Source organism: Jaculus jaculus, chromosome X (assembly GCF_020740685.1).
Source record: "Jaculus jaculus isolate mJacJac1 chromosome X, mJacJac1.mat.Y.cur, whole genome shotgun sequence".
In the NCBI taxonomy this organism is placed as follows: Eukaryota; Metazoa; Chordata; class Mammalia; order Rodentia; family Dipodidae; genus Jaculus; species Jaculus jaculus.
The window spans coordinates 4,213,939-4,238,338 of record NC_059125.1 but is presented as its reverse complement, the minus strand read 5'-3'; the positions used below and the strand labels follow the sequence as shown (position 1 = coordinate 4,238,338).

The following is a 24,400-nucleotide window of genomic DNA, read 5'->3' as shown; positions in this document are numbered from 1 at the left end:
TCTTCATTCAAACCATATATTTTTGTTTGTTTGTTTTTCAATGTAGGGTCTCACTCTAGCCCAGGCTGACCTGGAATTCGCTATGTAGTCTCAGGTTGACCTGGAACTCACGATGATTCTCCTACCTCTGCCTCCCAAGTGCTGGGACTAAAGGCATGTACCACCATACCCAGCTTGTATTTTTCTTTAATTTACTTATTCCCTATTTGAGAGAAAGAGGCAGATAAGGAGAGAGAGAGAATGGGCACACCAGGGCCTCTAGCCACTGCAAACTAACTCCAAACACATGTGCCACATTGTGCATCTGGCTTATGGAGGGTCCTGGGGCTTCACATGCAAGTGCCTTAACCACTAAGCCATCCCTCCAGCCCTTGCATTTCTTTTTATGCTGATCATCACTTCATAATTTGAAGGCTCTGTTTTGTTCTTCATAGTTCCTAAATTTTTTTATGTCTAATGGGAATATTTGGTGTATCTTTGGACAGTAAATTGTTTTTTTCTCTCCTAATCTTTTCTTCTATTTTTAACCCCAAGGGAGAAAGTCGCCTAAATGTCACTCTGTGGGCAATTTTCCTGTAAGAACTAAAGGAGAAATAAAGCATAAGCCTTTCAGATGATAACACAATATAGGAAGCAGAGGCCAAGTTAGAGTAGGTAAATGATGTCAGGTATGTGGTGGCATTCCTCAGCACTGCCACTGCAGAAAAGTGCAATTTGAGGTGTATGGGGGCAAGGGTGTTACAAGTGAAGGCAAAAGGCAGAGCAAGCTTATGGCTACTCCCCTCTGGAACTTGGGGAAGAAACTGCCTACAAGGGTTCTCCATTACAACTACAGCAGTCATCTTGGTAAGTGCAGGGGACTGTTAATCAGAAAGGACTGAGTCCCGACCATGGAATACAATCTGAAGCCAAGGTGAGCACTTAAGAAGCAAGGTTAGGCTGGGCATGGCAGTTCACACCTTTAATCTCAGCACTTGGGAGGCTGAGGGAGAAGGAGTGCCTTGAGTGAGAGGCCAGCCTGGGCTACAGAGTGAGTTCCAAGTTAGCCTAGGTTGGAGTGAGCCCCTACCTCGAAGAAAGAAGCAGGAGCAAAGTTAACACAGAGAAAGTTGAAAAACTACCTTTTCTTCATACAGCTCACATTTGGAGTACAGCAAATTATTGTTCCTACAAGATAAACTTTGAAGATGTATTTGCTGCATCTCAATTTAAATTTGGTATTCTTTGGTCACAGTTGAACATAGCTTAAGTCCAGTGATTGTCTGATTGAGATATAGTAGATTACCTGCATTTGGCATGCCTAGTTAATACCACGTTGGTCTGAATTACTTGATCAGTAGACGTGGAACATTCATTTTTTTCATTTTCTCCTCATTGTTATAAACTAAGGGCAAAATTAAATGGTAACATAGTTGCACAATAACTGCAGTACAGATGGAAATTTTTGATCTTACTAGACTGAAGTGCAGTTGTATAGGTACCAGTACTGTGTAGTCTTTAAAATTTTCCTTTGCTTGCTGACACCACAGTTTCAATTTGCTGTATACAAGATACATACGTACAAAGAAGGTACATAATGGCTGGAGAGATGGATTAGCAGTTAAGCGCTTGCCTGTCAAGCCTAAGGACCCCGGTTGGAGGCTTGATTCCCCAGGACCCACATTAGCCAGATGCACAAGGGGTGCATGCGTCTGGAGGTCCTTTGCAGTGGCTAGAGGCCCTGGCATGCCCATTCTCTATCTGTCTCTCTGCCTCTTTCTCTCTCTCTCTCTCTGTGTCGCGCTCAAGTCAACCAATAAATAAAAAGAAGGTATATAATGTATGAAAGTGTGGGCTATGTGAAAAATATTTCTCAAATTTTATATGGTCTGTTAATGATTGTTTCGAAAGGTCATCCGCTCTTCTACTCTCTCCCATTTTGTTTTCTCAAATAGGGTCTTGATGTGTGGCTCAGGCTGATCACAAACTCATAGTCCTTCCTCCTCAGCCTTCTGAATAGCTGGAATCACAAACTTCAACCACTATGCCTTGCTTGTCTCCCTTTCTACTAAAAAGAGTTGCTGTTTGCTCTGTGATTTGTTCTGGGGAAAATTGTCTGGATAGTTCAGTTTTCATCTTAACAATGAGATTTTAGTTGTTGAAATCAACTAGTACATAATATGGACAAAGGGCAGTAAAATTAAATTTGTATTAATCTGTAATTATGAAGTATATTATTAATTTTTATTTTTCTTAATTAGGTACATTACTGTATGAAATTTTAAGTGTTTTTTTTTGTGGTATTGGTGATTAAACCCAGGGCTTTCTGTATGATAGGTGAATTTGCTACCACTGAGCAACAGCCCCAGCCCTAGGAAATTCATCTTAAATCATCCTTATTGAGGTACAGCATACATGCAAAAATGTACCCACACAGGCTGTTGGTGTATCTCAATAGTAGGGTACTTGCCTATCTTGCACAAAGCTCTGGATTTCATCCATAGGCCACAAAGACAAAAAAGACATATGTACAGTAAGGTCCCTTAGTACATCCTTTAACATTTTCAGCCTTTTCAGGTTGATATATTCAACCATTGTAACAGTAAATGCTAGGTCATATTCAGAGTACTTAGAAAGCTTTGCTTGGTGTGTAGGTTTGTTTGTGCCTTATATTTTGGGACACTCAAATGTCAACTATCTAGGGGCCTGAAGTCTTACAACCTTATCAGAAACTTGGACTTCATAGATACATTTTTTTTCAAGATTTTATTTTAAAAAGGTGGGTGTAGTGACTCACATCTTTAATCCCAGGCTGAAGTAGGAAGATCACAGTGTGTGTGAGGTCAGCCTGGGCTAGAGTGAGACCCTGCCTCAATAAAACAACAACAAAAGAGACTTCATTCTAAGTACTATGGAAAGTCCAGTGGCCCAAGGACTTGGAAATGAGATTGCTACACATAAATAAACCCCATAACTATTAGCCAGTTGGCAGTCTCATGAGTGTTCTATCACTGGGAATGTCTCAGATGGTGCAAATGTGTGATAATAAGTCTCTCTTCATTTTTGCCAGGCTAGAGGAAATAACCTCTACTTTTGTCACAGGATGGAATAGAGGTGACAGGTGTAGAAAAAAAATCATTGGGATTTTAAATTTAGTAAACCTTTTGATATAATTTGATATATAGTGGCATACAACAGAATCCCAGAAGACACTAGCTGATGAATTCAGATGTTATTCTTCTTGGCTATATCAATTGTTTACTTCCTGATTTGGTCTGAAATACCTAAATCTAACAGAAAATTAAACTCTTAGTATTCACAAATCATGCTAATTTTTAAGCAATGAGTAGCATAAATCACAGTCTCTTGCTTTTATTATTGTATATCATGGATAATATCATGTATGTTTGTAGTACTTGGCAGACAAATATTAGCTCTCTTATAATCTGCTATGGAATGTAACTTGTCCTTGAGTTTACTTCCATTCTATGTACTGGTAATGTAAAAAGCAAATATTTTATTTTATTTTATTTTATTTTATTTTATTTTATTTTATTTATTTATTTATTTATTTATTTATTTATTTATTTATTTATTTATTTATTTGAGAGCGACAGACACAGAGAGAAAGACAGATAGAGGGGGAGAGAGAGAATGGGCACACCAGGGCTTCCAGCCTCTGCAAACGAACTCCAGACGCGTGCGCCCCCTTGTGCATCTGGCTAACGTGGGACCTGGGGAACCAAGCCTCAAACTGGGGTCCTTAGGCTTCACAGGCAAGCGCTTAACCACTAGGCCATCTCTCCAGCCCAAAAGCAAATATTTTTATGTTCCCATAAAGTCAGGTAATAAACATGGAACTAATAAAATGTTTGCATTGTTCTTTATATAAGTAATAACATCAGTATAACAAGATACCATTAGAAAACTTTGGAAATGCTTATTGGCAATAAAATATTTTTCAGAAAACCAGTAGGAATTATCCCTCCTTCCTGTGTATGTCATTATGGGTTTATATATACATATATGTGGGTGTATGTTTTAGAATCTATTTTTTCCACAGAATATGTATACATAGCTTGCAAAGGCAGTGTACTATGGCCATGGTTGAGGAATTGCATCTATAATCACTCTACCTGGGTTTAAAATCTAAGTTCTACTATATCTTAGATACGTGATTTGGGGGCATATTATGATGCTCTGTACCATGAAACTCAGAATTCTGGTTTTTAGTATTTTCTCGGTTAGCACAGAAAATAATGGTGATCTTGATACAGGGGTAACTATAGATTCTCTATATATTTTTGTGTTAGTTACTACTGGTAACATTTATTTTTCATTCTCTGATTTTTTTTTTAATTTTTATTAGAGAAAGAGACATACACACAGAGACACACACACACAGACACACACACACACACAGAGCGAGAGCAAGAGAGAGAGAGAGAGAGAAAGTGAATGGGTGTACCAGGGCCTCCAGCCACTGCAAAGAATTCCAGATGCTTGTGCCACCTTGTGCATCTGCCTTCTGTGGGTACTGGGGAACCAAACCTGGGTCCATAGGCTTCTCAGGCAAGTGCCTTAATCACTGAGAAATCTCCCCAACCCTTGTTTTTGACTTTTTGAGAATGGAGCTCATGTAGCCCGGGCTGGCCCTGCAACTTGCTGCGTAGCTGAGGGTGACCTTGAACTTCTGATCCTCCTACCTCCATTTCGAAAGTGCTGGATTTGCAGTCATGTGCCACCCTATACAGCTTGATTTTTTTTTCCTTCCCTTACCTGAGAAAATTTAATCTCGGAAATGTTAAATACCTCAATATCAAGATAGTGCAATCCACGAACCTTTACTGTAAGTTACCCTTATTTTTGTATTCCAAAGTAATGTAAATCCAGTTCTTAGGTAGAACTTAAGAATGAGGTATGTAATTGCCACTAATAAATTACAGATATATCTTATCACATTCTTAACTTATTGCTTAAAATTTCATTATTTAAACAAAGCAAAACATTGAAACAAGTAGCAAATGATGTCTTTTGTGCTAACTACAGCTGGTGAGATTCTGTTGCAGACATTGTGGGGGCAATGGCATGCTTTTCTAAATAAATTGAACTTAAAGCACAAGCACTTCAGTTATTTTTTCATGTATTTCTCTTTGTCTACACCTACATTATGTATACTATCTCAGGGTGGCAGTCAGACAAGTAATAAAGTTTGGTATGTCATCTCCTACCTCTCCACTAAGAACTTACAAAGATATTTAAAAAAGAAAAACAAACGCTTTAATAGTTCTGTAAATTAAAAAAATGCAACGAAATGATCAAAGATTGTTGACAAAGTCCAGGGAGAATTTCAGTTACAAGAATGAATCTTAAAAGATAAAAACAATCTCAAATGCCATGTTATTTATTCTACTTTGTGATCTTGGGCAAAAATATCCAAAGGGAGGAAAAAAAGACTTATACCCATGCCCACAGAGGCCAGACCACAGGCAGCCATGTCACCAAGGAGCTAGAATTTCAGTCTCCCCACTGGCCCAAGTAGCATCTCTATTTCTAAATCATTTCAAAGACTAAAGTTTCCCAAAGACAGTATGGTAAGAAGTAGAGAAGCTTTGGAAGAAGCATATAGCATTCAGTGAGAAGTGTGGTGGAAGGAGGCAGTGAGTGGTACAAAATGTACTCTCTAGAGCCAACACAGGAAGCAGCAATTGACCCATGCTCCCCTTGCAGTCCAAGCTTAGATGGCTAACCCCAGTGAAAAGGATGTTTGATCAGAATCCAAGTTTTAAATTCTAAGTCAGGTAACTGGAAACCCAAGTGCCCTTTATGCTGTTGAATTGTAGTACTGCTAGGTCTCTGCATCTTGGTAAACATGAGGTAAAAGAGTTGGGGTGGGGGAGACTATGAAAAGATAAAGTAAGTCAAATCAGTACCCTCCGGGCTGGAGAGATGGCTTCGTGGTTAAGCGCTTGCCTGTGAAGCCTAAGGACCCCGGTTCGAGGCTCGATTTCCCAGGACCCACGTTAGGCAGATGTACAAGGGGTCACATGCATCTGGAGTTTGTGTGCAGTGTCTGGCAGCCCTGGCATGCCCATTCTCTCTCTCTGCCTCTTTCTCTTTGTGTCTGTTGCTCTCAAATAAATAAATAAAAATTAACATAAAAATTGACAAAAATCAGTACCCTACAGTAACACCCAGTCCTGAAATATGATTTTATGTAACAAGGAAGTTAAGATCAAAACATCTGCTTAGTCTTCTGAAAGAGAACCATGGGTACATGACCTGTATAGGGTAAAGCAAGCTGGAATAAAGCAACAAATGCAGGAAGTTGACTGAGATGAGGAAAGAAGAAACCTAAAACGGAGCAAATAAAGCACAAAATTGACATAGCACTGAATAATTCACTCATTAAATGTTCACTAATGGACACCTACTATGTGTCTGTTGTTCTAGGCATTGGTGACGTAATAGTGAACAAAACAGATTGACCAGTTATAAAATATCCACATAAAAGATATCAGGTGGGCTGGAGAGATGGCTTAGCGGTTAAGCGCTTGCCTGTGAAGCCTAAGGACTCTGGTTCGAGGCTCGGTTCCCCAGGTCCCACGTTAGCCAGATGCACAAGGGGGCGCACGCGTCTGGAGTTCATTTGCAGAGGCTGGAGGCCCTGGTGCGCCCATTCTCTCTCTCTCCCTCTATCTGTCTTTCTCTCTGTGTCTATCACTCTCAAATAAATAAATAATAATAAAAAATAAAAAAAAAGATATCAGGTGTATAGTTGAAAATACTTGAAAAGAATAGAAGGTTGGAGAGGTGGATCATCAGTTGGGGGCACTTGCTTCACAGCCTGATGGCCTCATTACCCATGTAAAGTGGTGCATGCTTCTGTAATTCGTCTGCAGTGGCAAGAGACCCCGGCTCATCATTGCACGCTTGTGCGCTCGCTCGCGCGCTCTCTCTCTCTCTCTCTCTCTCTCTCTCTCTCTCTCTCTCTCTCTCTCTCTCTTCCCCCCTCTCCCTCCCTCTGTCTGCCTGCCTCTCTCTCTCAAATAAATAAATAAATAAATAAATTTTTAAAGAGTAGAAGTAATGTTTAAGATTATTAGAAGAAAAAAAATTGTAATATTAGCGACTTTCAGATATTAGTTCAAAACACAAATATATATGCTCCCCTCTAGATATAGTCAGACAATCCATTTTTAAAAATATATTTCAAGGAAAATTTCTGGTAGTACCTAGGCAGAAAAAATAAGTTATCTACTTTGGAACAAAAATGAAAATTGACTCCAGAGACTGTCAGGTCATTATTCCTTATTTAGAGTGTTGAGTGCTTTTACTATAATTTCTTTGTTAGAAAACAGCAGGCCTTCTTTTAAAGCCTTTAATTTTCTTCCTCTTGGAAAAGTATCTAATATGTAGATTTGTTGCTAAACACTCTACTCCTATCTTCTTCTTCTTCTTCTTTTTTTTTTTTTTTTTAGGTAGGGTCCTGCTCTCACCCAGGCTTACCTAGAATTCACTGTGTAGTCTCAGAGTGGCCTTGAACTCATGGCGATCCTCCTACCAAGTGCTGGGATTAAAGGTGTGCTCCACCATGCCTGACGACTCCTATCTTCTTTAAGGTTGTTTTATTTAATACGTATACAAATGTAGAATTGACATGGGAGTTGCACTTTCCAGGGTTGGTGGTACACACAAGTTTACAGGGTATTTGTAAGAATTTCCTTCTCCAAAATTTGTTCCCCTCCCTCCCTCCTGCATCATATATGCTAATCAAACACTTTACCGCTGAGCTATAAACCCAGCCATTCTCAAAAGTTGTATACCACTTCCCATGCATGTGTAAGAATGTTCAGATGATAGGAAATTAGGATATTGCCTCCAAAAACCATTCAGAGATGCATTGTGGCAGAGCAAAAACATTAAATGCCCACCAGGCACTCAAATATGTGAAAAAAATGTTGGAAGCAAAGACTGTTGATAAACAGAGAAGACAATTGAATACGTAAAAAAATACAAATGAAATGTCACAACCCACATGTGTATAATTAGAAATTATATTTACTAGCCAAAATCTAGTCTTAAATTTATTTAATATGGTGATATTTGAGAATCAGGATCTATAACCCTAGATTAATTTAAAAGCTTAACATCCCAATAATTGAAACAGGTTCTGGCATAAGAGCAGATCAGTGTATTAAGGATGACTAGAAAATTCTGAAAGCAAATCTAGTATGGGTATGTAAGGATGCCAACATGTAACAGGTTGGAAAGATTGATTGGTTCAATATTTAGAAACTGTATTAAGTCCAGAGTACATCACCTTGTTATATATTAAAGTAAATTGCAAATGGATAAAGATTTCAGGAACAGAAGCAATAAAATATCAAGGTGCATAAATATGAATAAATAGCTATGATCAGCTTAATTAAGTAAAAACTTTGGACATAAAAATGGTGACCATAATAACAAAGGCCCTTATCAGATTTGATTATGTAATAATAATGACTTATATTCCTTAATAATAAAATCCTAAATAGTTCAGTTGTGACAACCTGGACATATTATGGCAATATGTTTTTGTCCATGAATTAGTAAGATTATTTACTCTGATAATTCCCATTTTATTTACCAGATGATGTTAGGAAACTTCTTTTAATGTCATCTAATTAAAAAATATTTAAGTACTTACATGTTGTTTTGGCACTGATTGGAGGCTGGGTATTCTTATCACTGCTAAAGGAAACTGTGATATGATGTGGTTTTAGTCTCAGTTTGGCAGTATGTATTACAAACTTTTAACATTCATACCCTTTGAATCGACTGTATCACTGCAGAATTTTCTCTGGAAATGAAGGTGCAGATATTGAAGTATGCTCATCAATAGATTGTGTAAATAACTATCCACTATAAGTGGTAGCTTTAAAAATGACTGACAGGTCAAAATGTTATTTATACACTATAAGTGCTAGAAAGATAACATAAAATAAGATGTATAATATTATGATTCTAGTTTGTGATAAATTACTTGAAAGCATACCAAAATGTTAGTAAAGGCCATATGAATATTTATGGATATCTTTATACTTTTTTAGTACTGCTTTTACATTGTGCAGCTTTGACGACAAGGCACTGACATGTGGGACTTAGGATCTATGTTACCATGTCTGCTCTTGTTCCCTTTCCTTGCCCCTTTCTGGTTCTCCTCCCTTCTTGTGTCTGAGGGGTAGTAAGAGAAAACTTTAGGACCAAGAAATGAAAAGGATGACCAGCTTTGTACTTTGGGTTTTTGCTATTCTATCCCTAGGCAATAAGGATCCCCATTTGGAAAAACACTGGAGAATGACTTTCCTTCTGCCTTTTCTTTTGCAGGAAACACATGAAATTGTGGCAATCAAGAAATTTAAAGACAGTGAAGGTAGCATTTTTTTCTTTATTTATTGGTAAATGAAATGTATGTGTCCTTGAGATCTTAAAGTCATAATGTCAGTTAGTCATTATCACTTATTGAAAATTATTCTTTGCTTTGAAATGTATCTCTTGGGCTGGGGAGATGGCTCTGCAGTTGAACAAGGTTGCTTGAATCATATTTCCTTTCACATCTCATGATATTAGAAAATTCATGATGATTTAAGTTATAACATTGGAATTCTTTCTTCAAAGGCTGGATAAAGGTCTTTTTAACTGCATTGTTTCCATATAGAGTAAAATGAAAAAGTTGTTTTTAAGCAAATACTTCTGTAGTTTACACAAATAGTGAATGGTATAAAAGGTTTCTGTATAGGTGTGATCGTCAGCTGCTAGTTAGGGTTTGAAATCCAAAGATAACTGGGAGCGTGTGTGCATGCATTCTCGGTGTACGTTTATATTTGCCCTCATTCATTGAGAGAATAAGAGAGCTTTTTAAGAAGAAATACCATTCTTGAGAGGCTTGATCACATATCTAGACCATTGCAAATGTAATATTAAAATTATTAGCTTGGCGTGGTGGCACACGCCTTTAATCCCAGCACTTGGGAGGCAGAGGTAGGAGGACTGCTGTGAGTTCGAGGCCACCCTGAGGCTCCATAGTGAATTCCATGTCAGCCTGAGCTAGAGTGAGACCATACCTCGAAAACCACACACACAAAAAAATTACTGTGTGCTGGGTAAAGTTTAAAGTAAAGCATTTCAGTAGTTCATTAGTTTTGAAATCTTGACTGTTGTCCATCCAAAGGTAGTCATAGTAGAGAAAGTGATCATGAAAGTCTGTGTAGCTTTGAATGAGATCTGTGTAGCATTGTTTCAAACTTTTCTTGTCAAAATGTATGTTACATCCTAACCCAATGTCCAAACACATACTGTACTATGTAACTAAAGCAAAAAGTATCACAAACTACTTTATTGCATCAGCCTCTGTATTTAATGGGAAGCCTAAGGATTGGTGGTATAGCCTACCTTCATAAGCACTGTAAGACATCATCTTCTATATTTATGAACAGTTTCATCACCCTCACCTCAGTGACTTAGAAAGCATGAAATAATAAAAAGGGCCTGCTAATAAAAGACTCCTAGGATAGATTCAATAGCATTTGATGTAACCAAACTCTGATGTACTGGTTCTGTGGAGCACATGCCTATTACCAGAAGCTTGAATGGCCATTGTGAGGGCAGTCTTAAAGGAAGGCACTGGGAGAATGCTTTTAGCTTATTCTGGGTGGGAACATGCTTCAAACTGTGTGCCTTTGGTCCTGTGGTCTAATGGAAGCAGTTGCCCCTAGGCAACCCACTGTGAGACCACTGGAAATAGGCTCTTTGAGCAGTGACTTTGAGCTAATGACAGAGACAAATGGTGATCATCTAAAAACAGTTGTTGCAACATTAGATCAAAGTACCACCCTTGCATGCATGTAGAGACGTCTGGCTGTGCATTCATCTTTGAGGGCACAGTGGCAAGAAGCATCATTGACCACCCAAAGTAATAATTGTCATCAAAAACAGGTTTTGCCGGGGCGTGGTGGTGCACGCCTTTAATCCCAGCACTCGGGAGGTAGAGGTAGGAGGATCACTATGAGTTCAGGGCCACTCTGAGACTATGTAGTGAATTCCAGGTCAGACTAGGCCAGAGTGAGACCCTACCTCAAAAAAAAAAAAAAGTTTTTATTTTGCTTTTTAAAGAATGTCTTACGTAGCGCAGGCTGGCCTAGAACCCTGGGACATCTTACACTGTCTTCTATATCTTGACCATCTTCCTCATTCCAAAGTAGTTTCTCAAAAGGATAAAGGGAGGGGGCTGGAGAGATGGCTTAGCGGTTAAGCACTTGCCTGTGAAGCCTAAGGACCCCAGTTCAAGGCTTGAGTCCCCAGGACCCATGTTAGCCAGATGCACAAGGGGGCGCATGCATCTGGAATTCATTAGCAGATTAGCAGTGGCTGGAAGCCCTGGCGTGCCCATTCTCTCTCTCTCTCTCTCTCTCTCGCTCTCTCTCTCTCTCTCTCTCTCTCTGTGTGTGTGTGTCTCTTTCTCTCTCTGTCACACTCAAATAAATAAATAAAAATGAACAAAAGGATAAAGGGAATATATGTGGTAAACAGCCCTTTTGGAGTATGAAATGTACATAAGTAGTTTCATACAGGTAAGGATGTCCATTGAGCTCCCGTGTAAACTATTTAATTCCAATCAGTTTTATTATCTTAAATTTTAAGCAGGCCTATATTAAGAAAAAGTGACATAATGATATTACCCTTCCATTCATCCCTTTTATTGTTTACTCTGAAAATATAGGGTATTCTAGCAGTGATTGTTCTAAGTCTAACATTTAAAAAAATTGTTGAGATAGCTAAAATACTTCCATAAAAATAATGTTAAACTAAAATAGGATCTGTCCTTGGTCTGACTGACATTCGAGCTAATTAAGTGTTCTATAACTGATGATATCAAGGGAGATTTTTTTTGTGCATATATATTACCTTCTGCTAGTTTTGAAAAATTATGATACTTTCCTATTCTCTTGTTAAGCTCATTTTTTATCCACAAATATCTGTAAAACATTTTTGAGATTACATTTTAAGGTAAACCATTTTTTTTTACTTCAAGAGGTCCTTATTAGCCTTGAGTAATCAATCACCATTTAAAATGAAATCATGTTTTCATTCCAAATAAAAGGTTATATTGGTACCTTAAGTTTGAAAAATTTAACTAAAATTATAAAAATATTTGCTTTTTAGTAAATAAGATTTAGGTTATAATAGCAACTAGCTACTAGTTATTAGAATCCAATAGTCTGTTTTGGTCAGGAGGAGCATTTTTATGGGTGAGGGGGGTCCGAGATAGGGTTTTGCTCTATCCCAGGCTGACCTAGAATTCACTGTAGAGTTTCAGGGTGAGCTCAAACTCATGGCAATCCTCCTACCTCTGCCTCCCTAGTGCTGAGATTAAAGGCATGCATCACCATGCCTGGCTAGGAGGAACAATTTTTACAATAAAATTTTATACTGGATCAATAGAAATGTATATAAAAGGCTTTGTCATATTTCTCTTTTTAAATATTCCTTTGTGGTTTTCAAGTTTTTATTCTCTAATTATTAATGATAGAATTCTGTCAGATATTTATCAGCATCTTTGCCTATCTTCTTCTTTTTTTGGGGGGGGTGAGGTAGGGTCTCTCTGTAGCCCAAGCTAACTTGGAATTTACTAGGTAGTCTCAGGCTGGCCTTGAACTCATGGCAGTCCTCCTACCTCTGCCTCTCAAATGCTGGGATTAAAGATGTGCACCACTGTGCCTGGCTTGCCTGTGGTTCGGTACTCTAAAAATTTATGAATGTCTTTGAACATGATTTTTTCTGAAAGACTTTGTTACTCTGAGTGGGGACAAAAACTGCTACCAAGAAGGAACCTGGGCTGGGGTATGGATCAGTGGTAGAATAGCACAGGAGGCCTTAGGTTCAATTCCCAGTTGTCCCTCTTGCTGCCTCCCAAAAGAAATGTTTTGAGTGATGACAATTTTTTTTTATCTGAGATTACTTCATCCATTAGTTTTCTTTTGTTTTAATGACTTCTGCTTGTTCACACATTAGCATAAATCTGAAGTCTCAGAGGATTCTTGGCAACCTCTGAATGATGGTTTTATGAAGTTGTCTATGAATGTAAGTTTCCACAGAGAAGCATTGGTTATAAAATACCTAACCAACCAGAATTTTCCATTGAATTACTTCTGCTTGATATTTGGATCTTCTGAAAAGAAGTAAAAAGACCACAGACTACAAAGGTACTAGTAAAAGGTACTAGTAGAAGATGCTTTTCAGGCTGTGTATAGTTTATAAATTTAGCCTAATTTGACTATCCTTCCTATAATTCTAGTCTTGTGTGTTGATATTTTTAGTATTCAGATGATAATCTTTTATCACTGTTGGATCATTATTCATACATAAAGATGTGTACAAATGTGTGATATCCCAAATTTTTAAAATTATCTAGGAGCACTGACTTAAACTAGTTTTGAACTAGTGATCATTAAAAATACTGTCTGTTTTCCCTTTCAATAGGAAAACCTGTGGTCAGAATTTATTTATTTCTTTGTTTGTTTTGAGGTAGGGTCTCGCTCTAGCACAGGCTGACCTGGAATTCACTATGTAGTCTCAAGGTGGCCTCAAACTCACAGTGATCCTCCTACCTCAGCTTTCCAAGTGCTGGGATTAATGGCATGCTCCACCATGCCTGGCCTAGAATTTATTTTTTGACTTGTATTTGGATCTTCCTTTTGCCTCCTTGGAATTTTCATTCTCTCCTTGAAAGATGAGGAAGGGATCCTCTCTATTTGCTGCTGAGCCGAAGGCTTTACTCCAGGGAGCTGTACAACAGTCCGTGTGCACATGGGCGTTCAGGTGGTGGTTCTGTTTGTACATGAAAAACTTGCATTTTATATTTTGCTGCTGTTTATTTTCTACCTACTTTTTCTCATAGGATGGAACAAATGATCACTTAGTCTTTCTTCCAAGTTATTTCATTCTTATTTTTGCCTAGATGCTGGAACACTCTATACTTATCACTTAGTTCGTATGATGGTATAAAACAGTTCATGTTTTTCTATCCTTATGCTTTTTTAAGATTTGGATATATATTTTTTAACCTAGTACAGATATTTCTTTTTCTTCAAGGTATGATCTCGCTCTGGTCCTTGCTGACCTGGAACTCACTCTATCGCTGGCCTCAAACTCACAGCTATCCTCCTACCTCTGCCTCCCTAGTGTTGGGATTAAAGGCGTGTGCCATCACACCCAGCTCACACACACATTTTTACTCTATTATGTTAGATTGTTCTGCAGGCTAAGGATCACTAATCCAAAAATACGAAATCTGAAATGGTACAAAAGCAAAAACATTTTGAGAACTGCCATCACTCCACAAAAAAAAAAAAAATTCTACCCAATGAAACTTTGTTTTATGCATATAAATATTAAAAATATTTTATAAACTCACTTCAGTTTATGCATACAAGTTATTTTTTGGAATTTCTTATGAGAGAGAATTGGCATGCTTGGGCCTCCAGCCACTGCAGTCGAACTTCAGACACATGTGCTATCTTGTGCACATGTGCAATCTTGTGTACGTGCATCACCTTGTGTGCCTGGCTTATGTGAGATCTGAAGTGTTGAACATGGATGGGTCTTTAGGCTTTGTAGAGAAGTGCCTTAACTATGAAAGCCATCTCTCCAGCCTGCATATAAGGTATTTTATAAAACAAATGAATTATGTATTCAGATCTAGTTTCTTTCCCCAGTATCTCCTTATGCATATGTAAATGTTCCAAAACCCCATAATTTCTAAAATCTGAAACTGTTTCACTTTTTGAATTTTTTGTTATTTACTGACTTTTTTTTAAATAAAAGGTTATACTCTTAGATCCCCTCACCCCTGCCCCAATTCTGCTGAGGATCTTCTTCAGTGGGGTTATTGGTATTCATTTTGGGAACCAAGAGGCCTCAGTCTCTACATGTTGGTGGGGGGAACATGGTGCCCCAGGCTATGCCCACCCACCCTGAGGCTCTTATAATATTTCTGCCCCCTCTTCTGCAATGTTCCCTGAGCCTTGGCAGGTAAGATAGAGGTCTGATTTAGTATTGCTTTCTCTGTAGAGTCTGGATCTCTGTTTTGATGAGGTTTAAGAGACAACCATGGCTGTTGCCATCTCCCTAGAACTGTTTTATAGACTAGCTGTAAGAATAGTATTCTTGCCGGGCATGGTGGCGCACGCCTTTAATCCCAGCACTCGGGAGGCAGAGGTAGGAGGATCGCCGTGAGTTCGAGGCCACCCTGAGACTGCATAGTGAATTCCAGGTCAGCTTGAGCCAGAGTGAGACCCTACCTCGAAAAACCAAAAAAAAAAAAAAAAAGAATAGTATTCTTGTCACCACTTTCTCTGTAGTGGTTTCTGGGCCTGGGAAGATGAGGTGGAGATGAGCAATCTCATGATAGACAGTTGGGTCTCTGTTCTTGATGTATTGATGTATCCTGGCTCTTCCCAGTATTCTCCACCAACAGCCCTGCATGAGCAACTTAAGTCTTAAAATTTAAGAGCCTGAATTCTCTATAACATGGCCTTGGGAAAAACTTCCAATGTTTGATTAAAGAATTTGATTAACTGAGTCTGAGCATCCTGGCTAGTCATGATTTTACCATACTTTTTCATGTCCAAATAGATCTATTTTTCAAACCTCAGGGATTCTTCTAAGATTTAGTGATGATTTTGCAACTTCTGTGATCACTTAAATTTCCCCTGTCCTTTAACTTGTCTTTCATCTCTGAAGACTGAAGGGTCTTTGTCTTTTTTGGTATATGAAACAGTAGCACCAGCATTCAATCCTGTGTGGCCACATTAATTGACCAGCTGCTGATGCCCTGTCTTCAATCAGGTCAACCAGAATCAAACATGATTCCCCTACGGTCTTGTTGAAGGGTGGATTGACTCTTCTCTTTCATTATATCTGTTTAAAGGTCTGTTTTGGATGCCTCTTTGACTATATAAAAAATGTCAGTTTGTGATTTCATAAAGTAGGTTACAGCTATTCCTGGATTTCTTTTCCAAGCCCACGGTTCTTTAAAAATAGGATTACAATAGTGTTTCTGCTTATCTTTAGGTTTTTCATTTCATCACTGATTTATCTTTGAATTTCTTTTGCTCCTGTGAGCTTTCTTTTTTAAAAAAAAATGCTGCCTTTTACTTTAGTGAACATCTTGATTTTTTAGGTGTGTTGACTCACTAGCAAGACTATAGAAGTAGGCCAGAGATTTGTTTGTTCTTATTTTACATGCTTTTGTCTATTGTGCCACTTAGTCTTCACTTGGTTGAGTTATATGTTTACCAAAGGTAACTCTATCAGATTTTCTCTTGCCTTTGCTAAACCCCATTCAGTGGCAACTGTTTTGAGACACCATATTGCTGTGTAGCCCAGTTTGGCCTGAAAAAAAAAAAAACAAAAAACAAAACAACAAAAAAAACACTAAATCTCTCCTCTCCTCCTGTCCTAACCCATCCATTCTCCTGTCTCATCTTTTTTAAGACAGAGCCTCATTCTGAAGTCTAAACTGACCTGTGGCTCTCTATGTCACTCAAGTCGGTCTTGAACTTGGGCCATCATTCCCCCTGCCTCAGTCTCCTGAGAGCTGGGATTACAGGTATGAGGCACCATGTCTGACTTTGGTGAAGTCAGTCAGCTGCTCATGAGCTGCGGTGTGGTATAGAAATGCTGCCTCCTAGAGCTAGAAGAGACTTTCAGAAAATCCAATGTGACCCTAACCCCAATTTACACACCAGGAGCTGGTTTGTGATGAATTAAGACTAAACTGCAGACCCAGGAGGGATTTTTTTTCCACCCATGCTTTGTTTCTTGGTCACTTGGCTTTAGCTGCAAGCCAAGTAGCTGAATCTAGCAATCAAGTCTAGACCTGAACCCCACATTGTGATTCCTTGTCCAGAGTTCACTTATACCATACCACCTGAAGCACCTATATTCAGCTTAAGCCATGAGGTCAAATATGACCTCCAGTCTGTGAGATCTGAGAAAGCTGCCTATCTTTTCTAGCATTGGCTTTTTCATCTGGGAACTTGACAGGCTAGCCTGATGAGCTCACAAGGTCGTCTCAGCTACTAGACATGATTTGTGTGTGCTTGTTTCAGTGGGCTGTGCTGCCACCCTTAAAAGCTACTTCACGGAAATGCTTTGCTACTTTCTGCTTCTCTTAGGAGAGGGGCATGTGTCAGTGTAGTGTTCATTCTTTTCCTCCATCATCTCACCACTTAGTGCCACAATTTTCATCACAAAGTGCCAGAAAGGCTGAAAACCTTGAAAGTCCTTAGAGAAACAAAATTATGGGATGTTCCAAGAAACGAGTAATGAAAAGTGAAGTTTGCTTGTATGTCGAGAACTACTAACTCCATTTTCTGCCTGTTTGCATTCATTACAGTCTTAATATTCAAGTGCTGACCTCAAATTTAATACTTATGGCTGGCATAAAGTAAAAAGGCTTTCATATCCTTAAAAGGGGCTGCTTCGATTAGGTTATTTTGGCCCCACATGCTAAATGGTTTAGTATGTTTCAGGCTTTCTTTTTGTTTATGTAGTTGGCCTTAAGCATGCTAGACAAGCACTCTACTACTGAATTATTTCCCCACCCCTCTTTTTTACTTTTTATTTTGACACAGTGTCTCAAAAAGTTGTCCAGACTGGCCTTGAACTTGCAGTCCTCTAACTAGCTAGGGTTACCACCCTGTGCCATCAGACCTGGCTTATTATGTACTTCTTCTTGAAGGCTCATTTATCTCCTCTCTTTGTAGCCATTCAGAAAATAACCTTTAACTTTTCCTAACTCCATTGTTAAGTGGAGTCAGTATATATTTGAATGATGTTACCTATAAGTTACCAAACTTCAATGTGGTTGAGGTTTATAATCAAGAAGATTTTATGAAAAGCAATCATAGATTATTAGATTTGAAAAAGGTTATAGGAGTTTAAGAAGGGGTATTTATTTTCTGGTGAAAGGTTAAGTGGCTTGCCACTGTAAGTGACTTAAGAGGCCATATCTAAAATCTATATCTCCATAGTTCTTTTTTCAGTATTCCATTTTAATTTATCCACTCTGAAGTCACTTTATCCATTAGCACAAGAAGAATGTCACAAATTGATAATAATACACAATACCCTCTTTTCATTTGCTTTTCACATGGCATGAATTCTCAAGCATTTAATTAGGGAAGATACACCAGCTGTATTTACTTAGCAGCCTTGTACCCAGCTCAGACTTAGCTTCTTGATGCATGTAGGATATTATACATGGGCACACACTCTTGATCCTAAGTTTTCTCAATCTTCTATTTTTTCTTATAGGGTCAAAGATGAATTAGGGAACATAAATTCAGTTTGTCTTACTAATTTATAAGCAGCCCTTTCAAAGTTCTTTAGAGAAAATTTGAAAACTCACTACTCAAAGTTAAGAGGACAAAGTCCCTATTGTTTGTCATGTCATCCGTGCTCCTGCCACATCTGACCAAAGAAGAGCTAGCCATGTATGAACAAAGAGCTTCTCATGGCCTCAGCTGAAACATTTAGGGTAGGAAGTTCTTATTGTTCACCCTGTGTGCCAGATATAATCCTGGGTGATTGGAAATATGTTGAACAGAAGAATTTAACCAATAAGCAACAAATAGTAGGTTGAGCATCAGTCCAAAAAGTCCAAAATATGAAGTGTGCCCAAATCCGTAACTTTTTTAAAAAGATGGTTCTGAGTTATTTTATTTATTTATATTTTTGTGTGTGTGCACATGTGTGCATATGCCCGTGCCAGGGTCTTTTGCCACTGCAAATGAATGCCAGTTGCATGCAGTGCTTTGCATCTGGCTTTATGTGGTGCTGTGGAATTGAACTCAGGCCAACAGGCTTTGTAAGCAAGTGCCTTCAACCACAGAGCCATCTCCGCTCCCCTTAAACAACTATTTGAATGCTGACCTGATGCCACAAGTTAGAAACTTCATGCTTGGCCTTATGTGACAGGTTTGAGTCAAAAGTATAGGTACGTAAAAGTATTGTATAAAATTGCCTTCTGGCTCTGTGTATAAAGTATATATGAAATATGAATGAATTTTCTATTTAGAGTTGAGTCTCAATATTAATATAACTTGTTATGTATAGGCACATATTCCCAAAACCAAAAAGCCTGAAATCTGAAACATTTCTTGATCCCAAGCATTTCAGGTAAGGAATACTGTATTGTATCAAGAAGAATGGTAAGCTGGTCCGTGGATGCCAAGCCCAGAGTACTGTAATAAGGAATGGGGTGGGGAATCTGCTTACTGTATGATCTAGGGAAGGCTCTTAAGGAATGAGATTTAATCAAAGACTTGAAACCAGCCCTGTCAAGAGCCAGCATAGATAACTGAGGGTTCTGGGCACAGGGGACAAATGCAAATGCCTTTTACTGAGGATTAGCACTATTTTGGGAACTGAAAGAATAAGATAGGAGTGGAAGATATGGGCATGTCCATACAGCTTCTTATGGAAGCTGGTGGTTGCCCTTAGGCTATTCAACAGTGATCAAATTCAATCTGCTTGTACAACAGCTGGCCCTTTGTCCCCTCACAATCTTGTAAGCTACCTCAGAAAGTCCCCTGATTGCATCTCACCCATTCTTTCTGCTGCCATGTGGGATACAACTGTTACATTCTTCTCCTCACTCAGGGATGCTACACTGCTTCTGCTACTGCTGGCCTTCCCTACTGCAGCTGCTTATCTTCCCATAAGCCACATCCATGTCCTTTCCTAATCTGTGTTCCTTTGATCTCCAGGAGTTTTTTTTTTTTTTTATGGTGGAAGAATACCTCATTTATGTAACCAGACCACAAAGGAATGCTGGCTTTATGTTCCTTGGTTGTCACAGACTCACCAGTGTTACAAAGTCCCTATTTCTGTTATAACCTCTTCTTTAAACTTGGTTTGACAGAGGTTTGGGAGAGGGCACTGGAGAGAAAACAAGCCATGATCGTTCCTTTCTGCATTTAGAATCTTCCTTTTCCACATGCCCTCCTCCCATCCAACATCTTCCCTGTTGATTACCTTGAGGAGAAAGCATGTGATCCTGAAAGACATAGGTTTTCTTGTTCCTAGCTTCAATCTCCATTCCTTCCTCTTTAGCCTTGAAGATATGTCTGAAGGTAAGGGTCACACAACCTATAAAACTGGTATTCTGGTCATTATTTCAAACTTTGACTCTAAGTGTGTTTATAACTCATAACTCTGAGATTTTAGAATAAAAATATGGCAGGTTTCATAGCATACTGTAATCAAGGCATATTTCTCCAGCACAGATTATGAATATTCATATTAAGTGGGTTAACAAAGACCATAAATAGTCTCATATCAATTCAGTTTTGCCTCTGAATGAATTGTCACAAGCTTAGAAAAGGTTTAGTTTTCAGCCCATTCTGGGGACTTGGGAAGTATGAGCCTGTACCCATGAATGTACACATTGAAAACACACTACTTAGAATTTTCCAGCTATATCTGAAGCGATCATAAGCACACATTGGGAATGAAATATTAGCACCTCACGTCCCTGCCCATTTATTCCATCAGAGTTTATATGACTTCTGTTCTTCTTCCATGTTTGTGGAGGTTATCATGAGTAAAGTTGATGGTATGGAAGGGAATATATTGTTTCAGCATGAGTTCTCCATCCCAGAAGAGTTATACCACCTGGGATGGATAGCTGGGCATGCCATAGAAAGATAGCAGGAACCCATAGCAGACGCTGTTCAGAGAGATCAGACTCTCATAAGAATTTCCTGCAATTTGGCCATGAGCTGCACCATGGATGCCCAATACATGATCTCTGCTCATTGAGGTGACTTACAAGCAATCTGAAGAATATAATATTCTTTTAAGCCAAAGCTTTGAGGCCAACCTTCAGACACCAGCTGCTGTAGATGCTGGCTGGAGACAGGCTTCATGACCTCTTAAACAGTTTATTCCCAGTGTAGAGTAATAAGACTCTTAAGTTATGTCTATAAATCTGTGTTGTTATTCTATTTTGCAATAAGAAATAAAAGAAAAGGAAGAAAATTGGTTTCATGTTATTCAAGCAAACCTTTTCTCTGTTGATTGTTTGCTTTTGGCCTTGCAACAAGGTCTCTCTATGTACCCTTAGGCTGGCCTGAAACTTGGAATCCTGCGGCCTCAGACTTCTCAGTATGGGTATTATAGGTGCGCCTTATCACACCCTGCTAACCTTCTTCTTTAGAGTTCTTATTTTTGATCCTTTCATCAAGAAAAATGTGTTATTTAATATTCTATTTGCGGACTTCCTATGTAGCTATTTTTGGTATTCTTAAAGTTGTTTGAATGGTAGTTTGAAACCTCTAATTTTTTTTTTCTCTTCACCATTGTTTACATTCTAGAAAATGAAGAAGTCAAGGAAACAACTTTACGAGAGCTTAAAATGCTTCGTACTCTCAAGCAGGAAAACATTGTGGAGCTGAAGGAAGCCTTTCGTAGAAGAGGGAAATTGTATCTGGTGTTTGAATATGTTGAGAAAGTAAGTCATTATTGCCATTATGCAGGTTTGCCTGGTTCATTTGTTCCTGACTGTAAGGTTTGGAGTGACCAAGCCATGGCAAATAAATAAAAGTTTAAAAAAACTATATACATACATACATACATACATACATATATATATATGTACATACATACATATATACACATACATACACGTACATACACACATAGATAGATAGATAGATAGATAGATAGATAGATAGATAGATATAGATATATAGTTTCTTTAGGGGAGATCTCAGATAGCTAGGATGTGACACCAGAACAGTGACCACAAGATAAGCGGGCAGGAGAGTTAGACCTGAGGCATTGTTAGGCAAGGAAGGGATAATAGCTGGGTGATTTCTTAAGTAATGTGGATAACTTCCTACTGTCCTTGGTGACTCCATTTTGTCCTGACCTAACATGCCAGCCTTTTGTTAATGACAAAAGACAAAGGTTAATTTTTCATGCTGACTGGAAGGGCAATGAGTTCTTATGGGAGAGGCTGGATAATGCAGTGGATGGGTCTCTCCATGGGTGATGAGGAGACAGTTTCATGGTGGCTAGAGGTGGCAGAGTGGTGAGATCAATAGCACCAGTGTAGCATGTTGTTATGCCTTGGTCCTGAATGAAACAGAGACTTCTCTCATACCACCCCTATATTGAGCTGGCTTCAGGGCAGTCTCTGGCAGATACCTGTTATAGAGGAAATGAGGGAGATGGGCTTTGTGCACCCCGTGAGGAGACAGAAGGGAGAATAAAGGAAATTGTTACTCTTGTCAGCAGCTATGACATCAAAACACCAGGTGTAAAAGGAGGATGAGCATTCAGAGGCGAGGGATAGAGGGCTTGGGACAAGAGACAGGAGGCAGAGGGACGTTTTGGGATCAGAGGAAGAGTAGGAACACAAGAGAGTTTAAGTTCAAGAGTGCCCATTAGGGTGGCAGTATACTTATCCCTGAATGAGATAGGGTAAGGGCTAAGGAAGGAGGGGCCCAAGGAATAGCTCTGATTCTGGGTAAGGCAAAGTGGGAGGAGCTGGTATCAGGGTAGGTGAAGTTAATCAGGGACAGGCAGAGGCAGAAGGCATGACTTAATATTAGAGTTTAGTGCTGTAAGTCAGCATCAGATAGGGGAACCTATTAGTCCAACTCATTATTTATATTTTAGTAATATTTTATAGTTACATTTTCCTCATTAGGTGATTAAGACCATGTAGGCTGTCAGAATTAATTGTATATTTTGGAGATCAATAATGACACTGTAGGAGAGACTTAGGGACCTGTGAGGAGTTCTATGACTCTCAGCATTGTCATCTGCTAGGATAAGTCAAGGCTGTGCTGACCAAGTGGCCCTTCCTCTTTTGGGAAGCCTGGAGGACTGCTTTTCCTCCAGTGTAACTTTGCTGTTGCAGATACACATCTCTGGGTCTCCATATCCTTTCTGATCAAGAAGACAGGTAATTTACCAGAAGCTAGAAGTTAGTACTGTCCCATCCCATCACCTTATGTGGCCTTCTGACCCAGGAGTAGGAGCCAAAATATTGGTTATCCTTTTAACACCAATGTTTCCAGTTGATTTTAGCTCCTCCATATGGTTATTAATCACTCAGAGCGACTACACATATCTGATTATCAAGACAGAATAGTTAAAATAGGGTGCAGAACCTATGTGGTTAGCAAAGCAGAACTGGTTAGAGAATGGCACAATAGTTTAAAATCATGGTGATTAATATTTACGTTTAGTAGTCAGATGACAGTGTAAGCTATATCTGGGACATAGAAAGCATGCACATTTTATCTTTTAAGTATCAATTATTTTATCAATAACTTTAAGGCAATTGATTTTAATTTAGAAATTGTATGCCAGGAAAATATAAGACAGTATAAAAACTTAAGCATCTTTCTTTGAAAACAACTTTGGCTAATCTGTATACCAATATAAGTACCAATTACCCCCAAGCTGGAAGTAGAACAGGAATTTAAGATTATTTTTAGGGCAGGAAACATGTCTTAGGGATCAATATTTTTATAAGCAATGAATTTAAGATACCAGAAATAAGACAGTTAATTAACTGAAAACTTGACTCAGACTGATTGTACATAGTCAAGAATAAAATAAAACTTGGTCATTGTTGAGTTACATTAGAGACAATATGACAGACACAAAATAATTTCTTAAATAAGTATCTTTTACCATTGAACAATTTTAAGGTTTAACTAAAGAAATATTTGTGAATGTAACACGAAGCTTAGGCAAACTATATTAGCATTGTTTGTATATAGTGGATTTTCCTAAGATATGGGGAGCTTTTTTAGTTTTCCTAAGAATAAAATCACAATGTCACTTTTTATAAGACTTAGATTATAACTTCAGTGATAACCTCCAGCAAAACCAGCATTAACAAGACAAGAACCATATAAACCAAATTACGATATTCTGATATCTGGAAAAGTTTGATGTTAACAAAAAGTAGAGTTTACATATTTAAGGCACATGAGGCTACAGAGAGTAAACTATGAACAAAAGATCTGCTGACAGTATTTAAAATGAAGAAATCTATATTATGTAGTAACATTTTTGGCTTGAATATGAATACATGAAAAGTTTTGTAAGTTTTAAAGTTCCTCAGAAGTGGGATAACTTTATATAATATATACATATATTTTTTAATAAGGAGATTAAGCACTTTTAAAAGCTAAATAAGAAGTCCATCCAATCCGTAAGTCAGTTTCTGATACTATTTTAGCTATATTTAACATACCCAAAGAGTAGAGGAACTGGATCAAACTGCCATGATCTAATGAAAAAAGGAGACAAGTCTCATGAAAAAGAGTGGGAATGAGCGTGCCAGGAC

The 24,400-nt window shown here is 38.4% G+C and overlaps 1 protein-coding gene across 3 annotated transcripts in view; it reads left to right on the top strand.

Annotated features, from left to right (window-relative positions):
• Cdkl5 (cyclin dependent kinase like 5) overlaps nucleotides 1–24,400 on the top strand; it is a 233,979-nt gene that overhangs the window by 146,604 nt on the left and 62,975 nt on the right. For all 3 annotated transcript variants that reach the window (XM_045140408.1, XM_045140406.1, XM_045140407.1), the window contains 2 exons: nucleotides 9,352–9,397; nucleotides 21,405–21,541. In XM_045140408.1, the coding sequence (XP_044996343.1) occupies nucleotides 9,352–9,397; nucleotides 21,405–21,541 (183 nt within the window). The remainder of the gene's footprint in view (nucleotides 1–9,351; nucleotides 9,398–21,404; nucleotides 21,542–24,400) is intronic.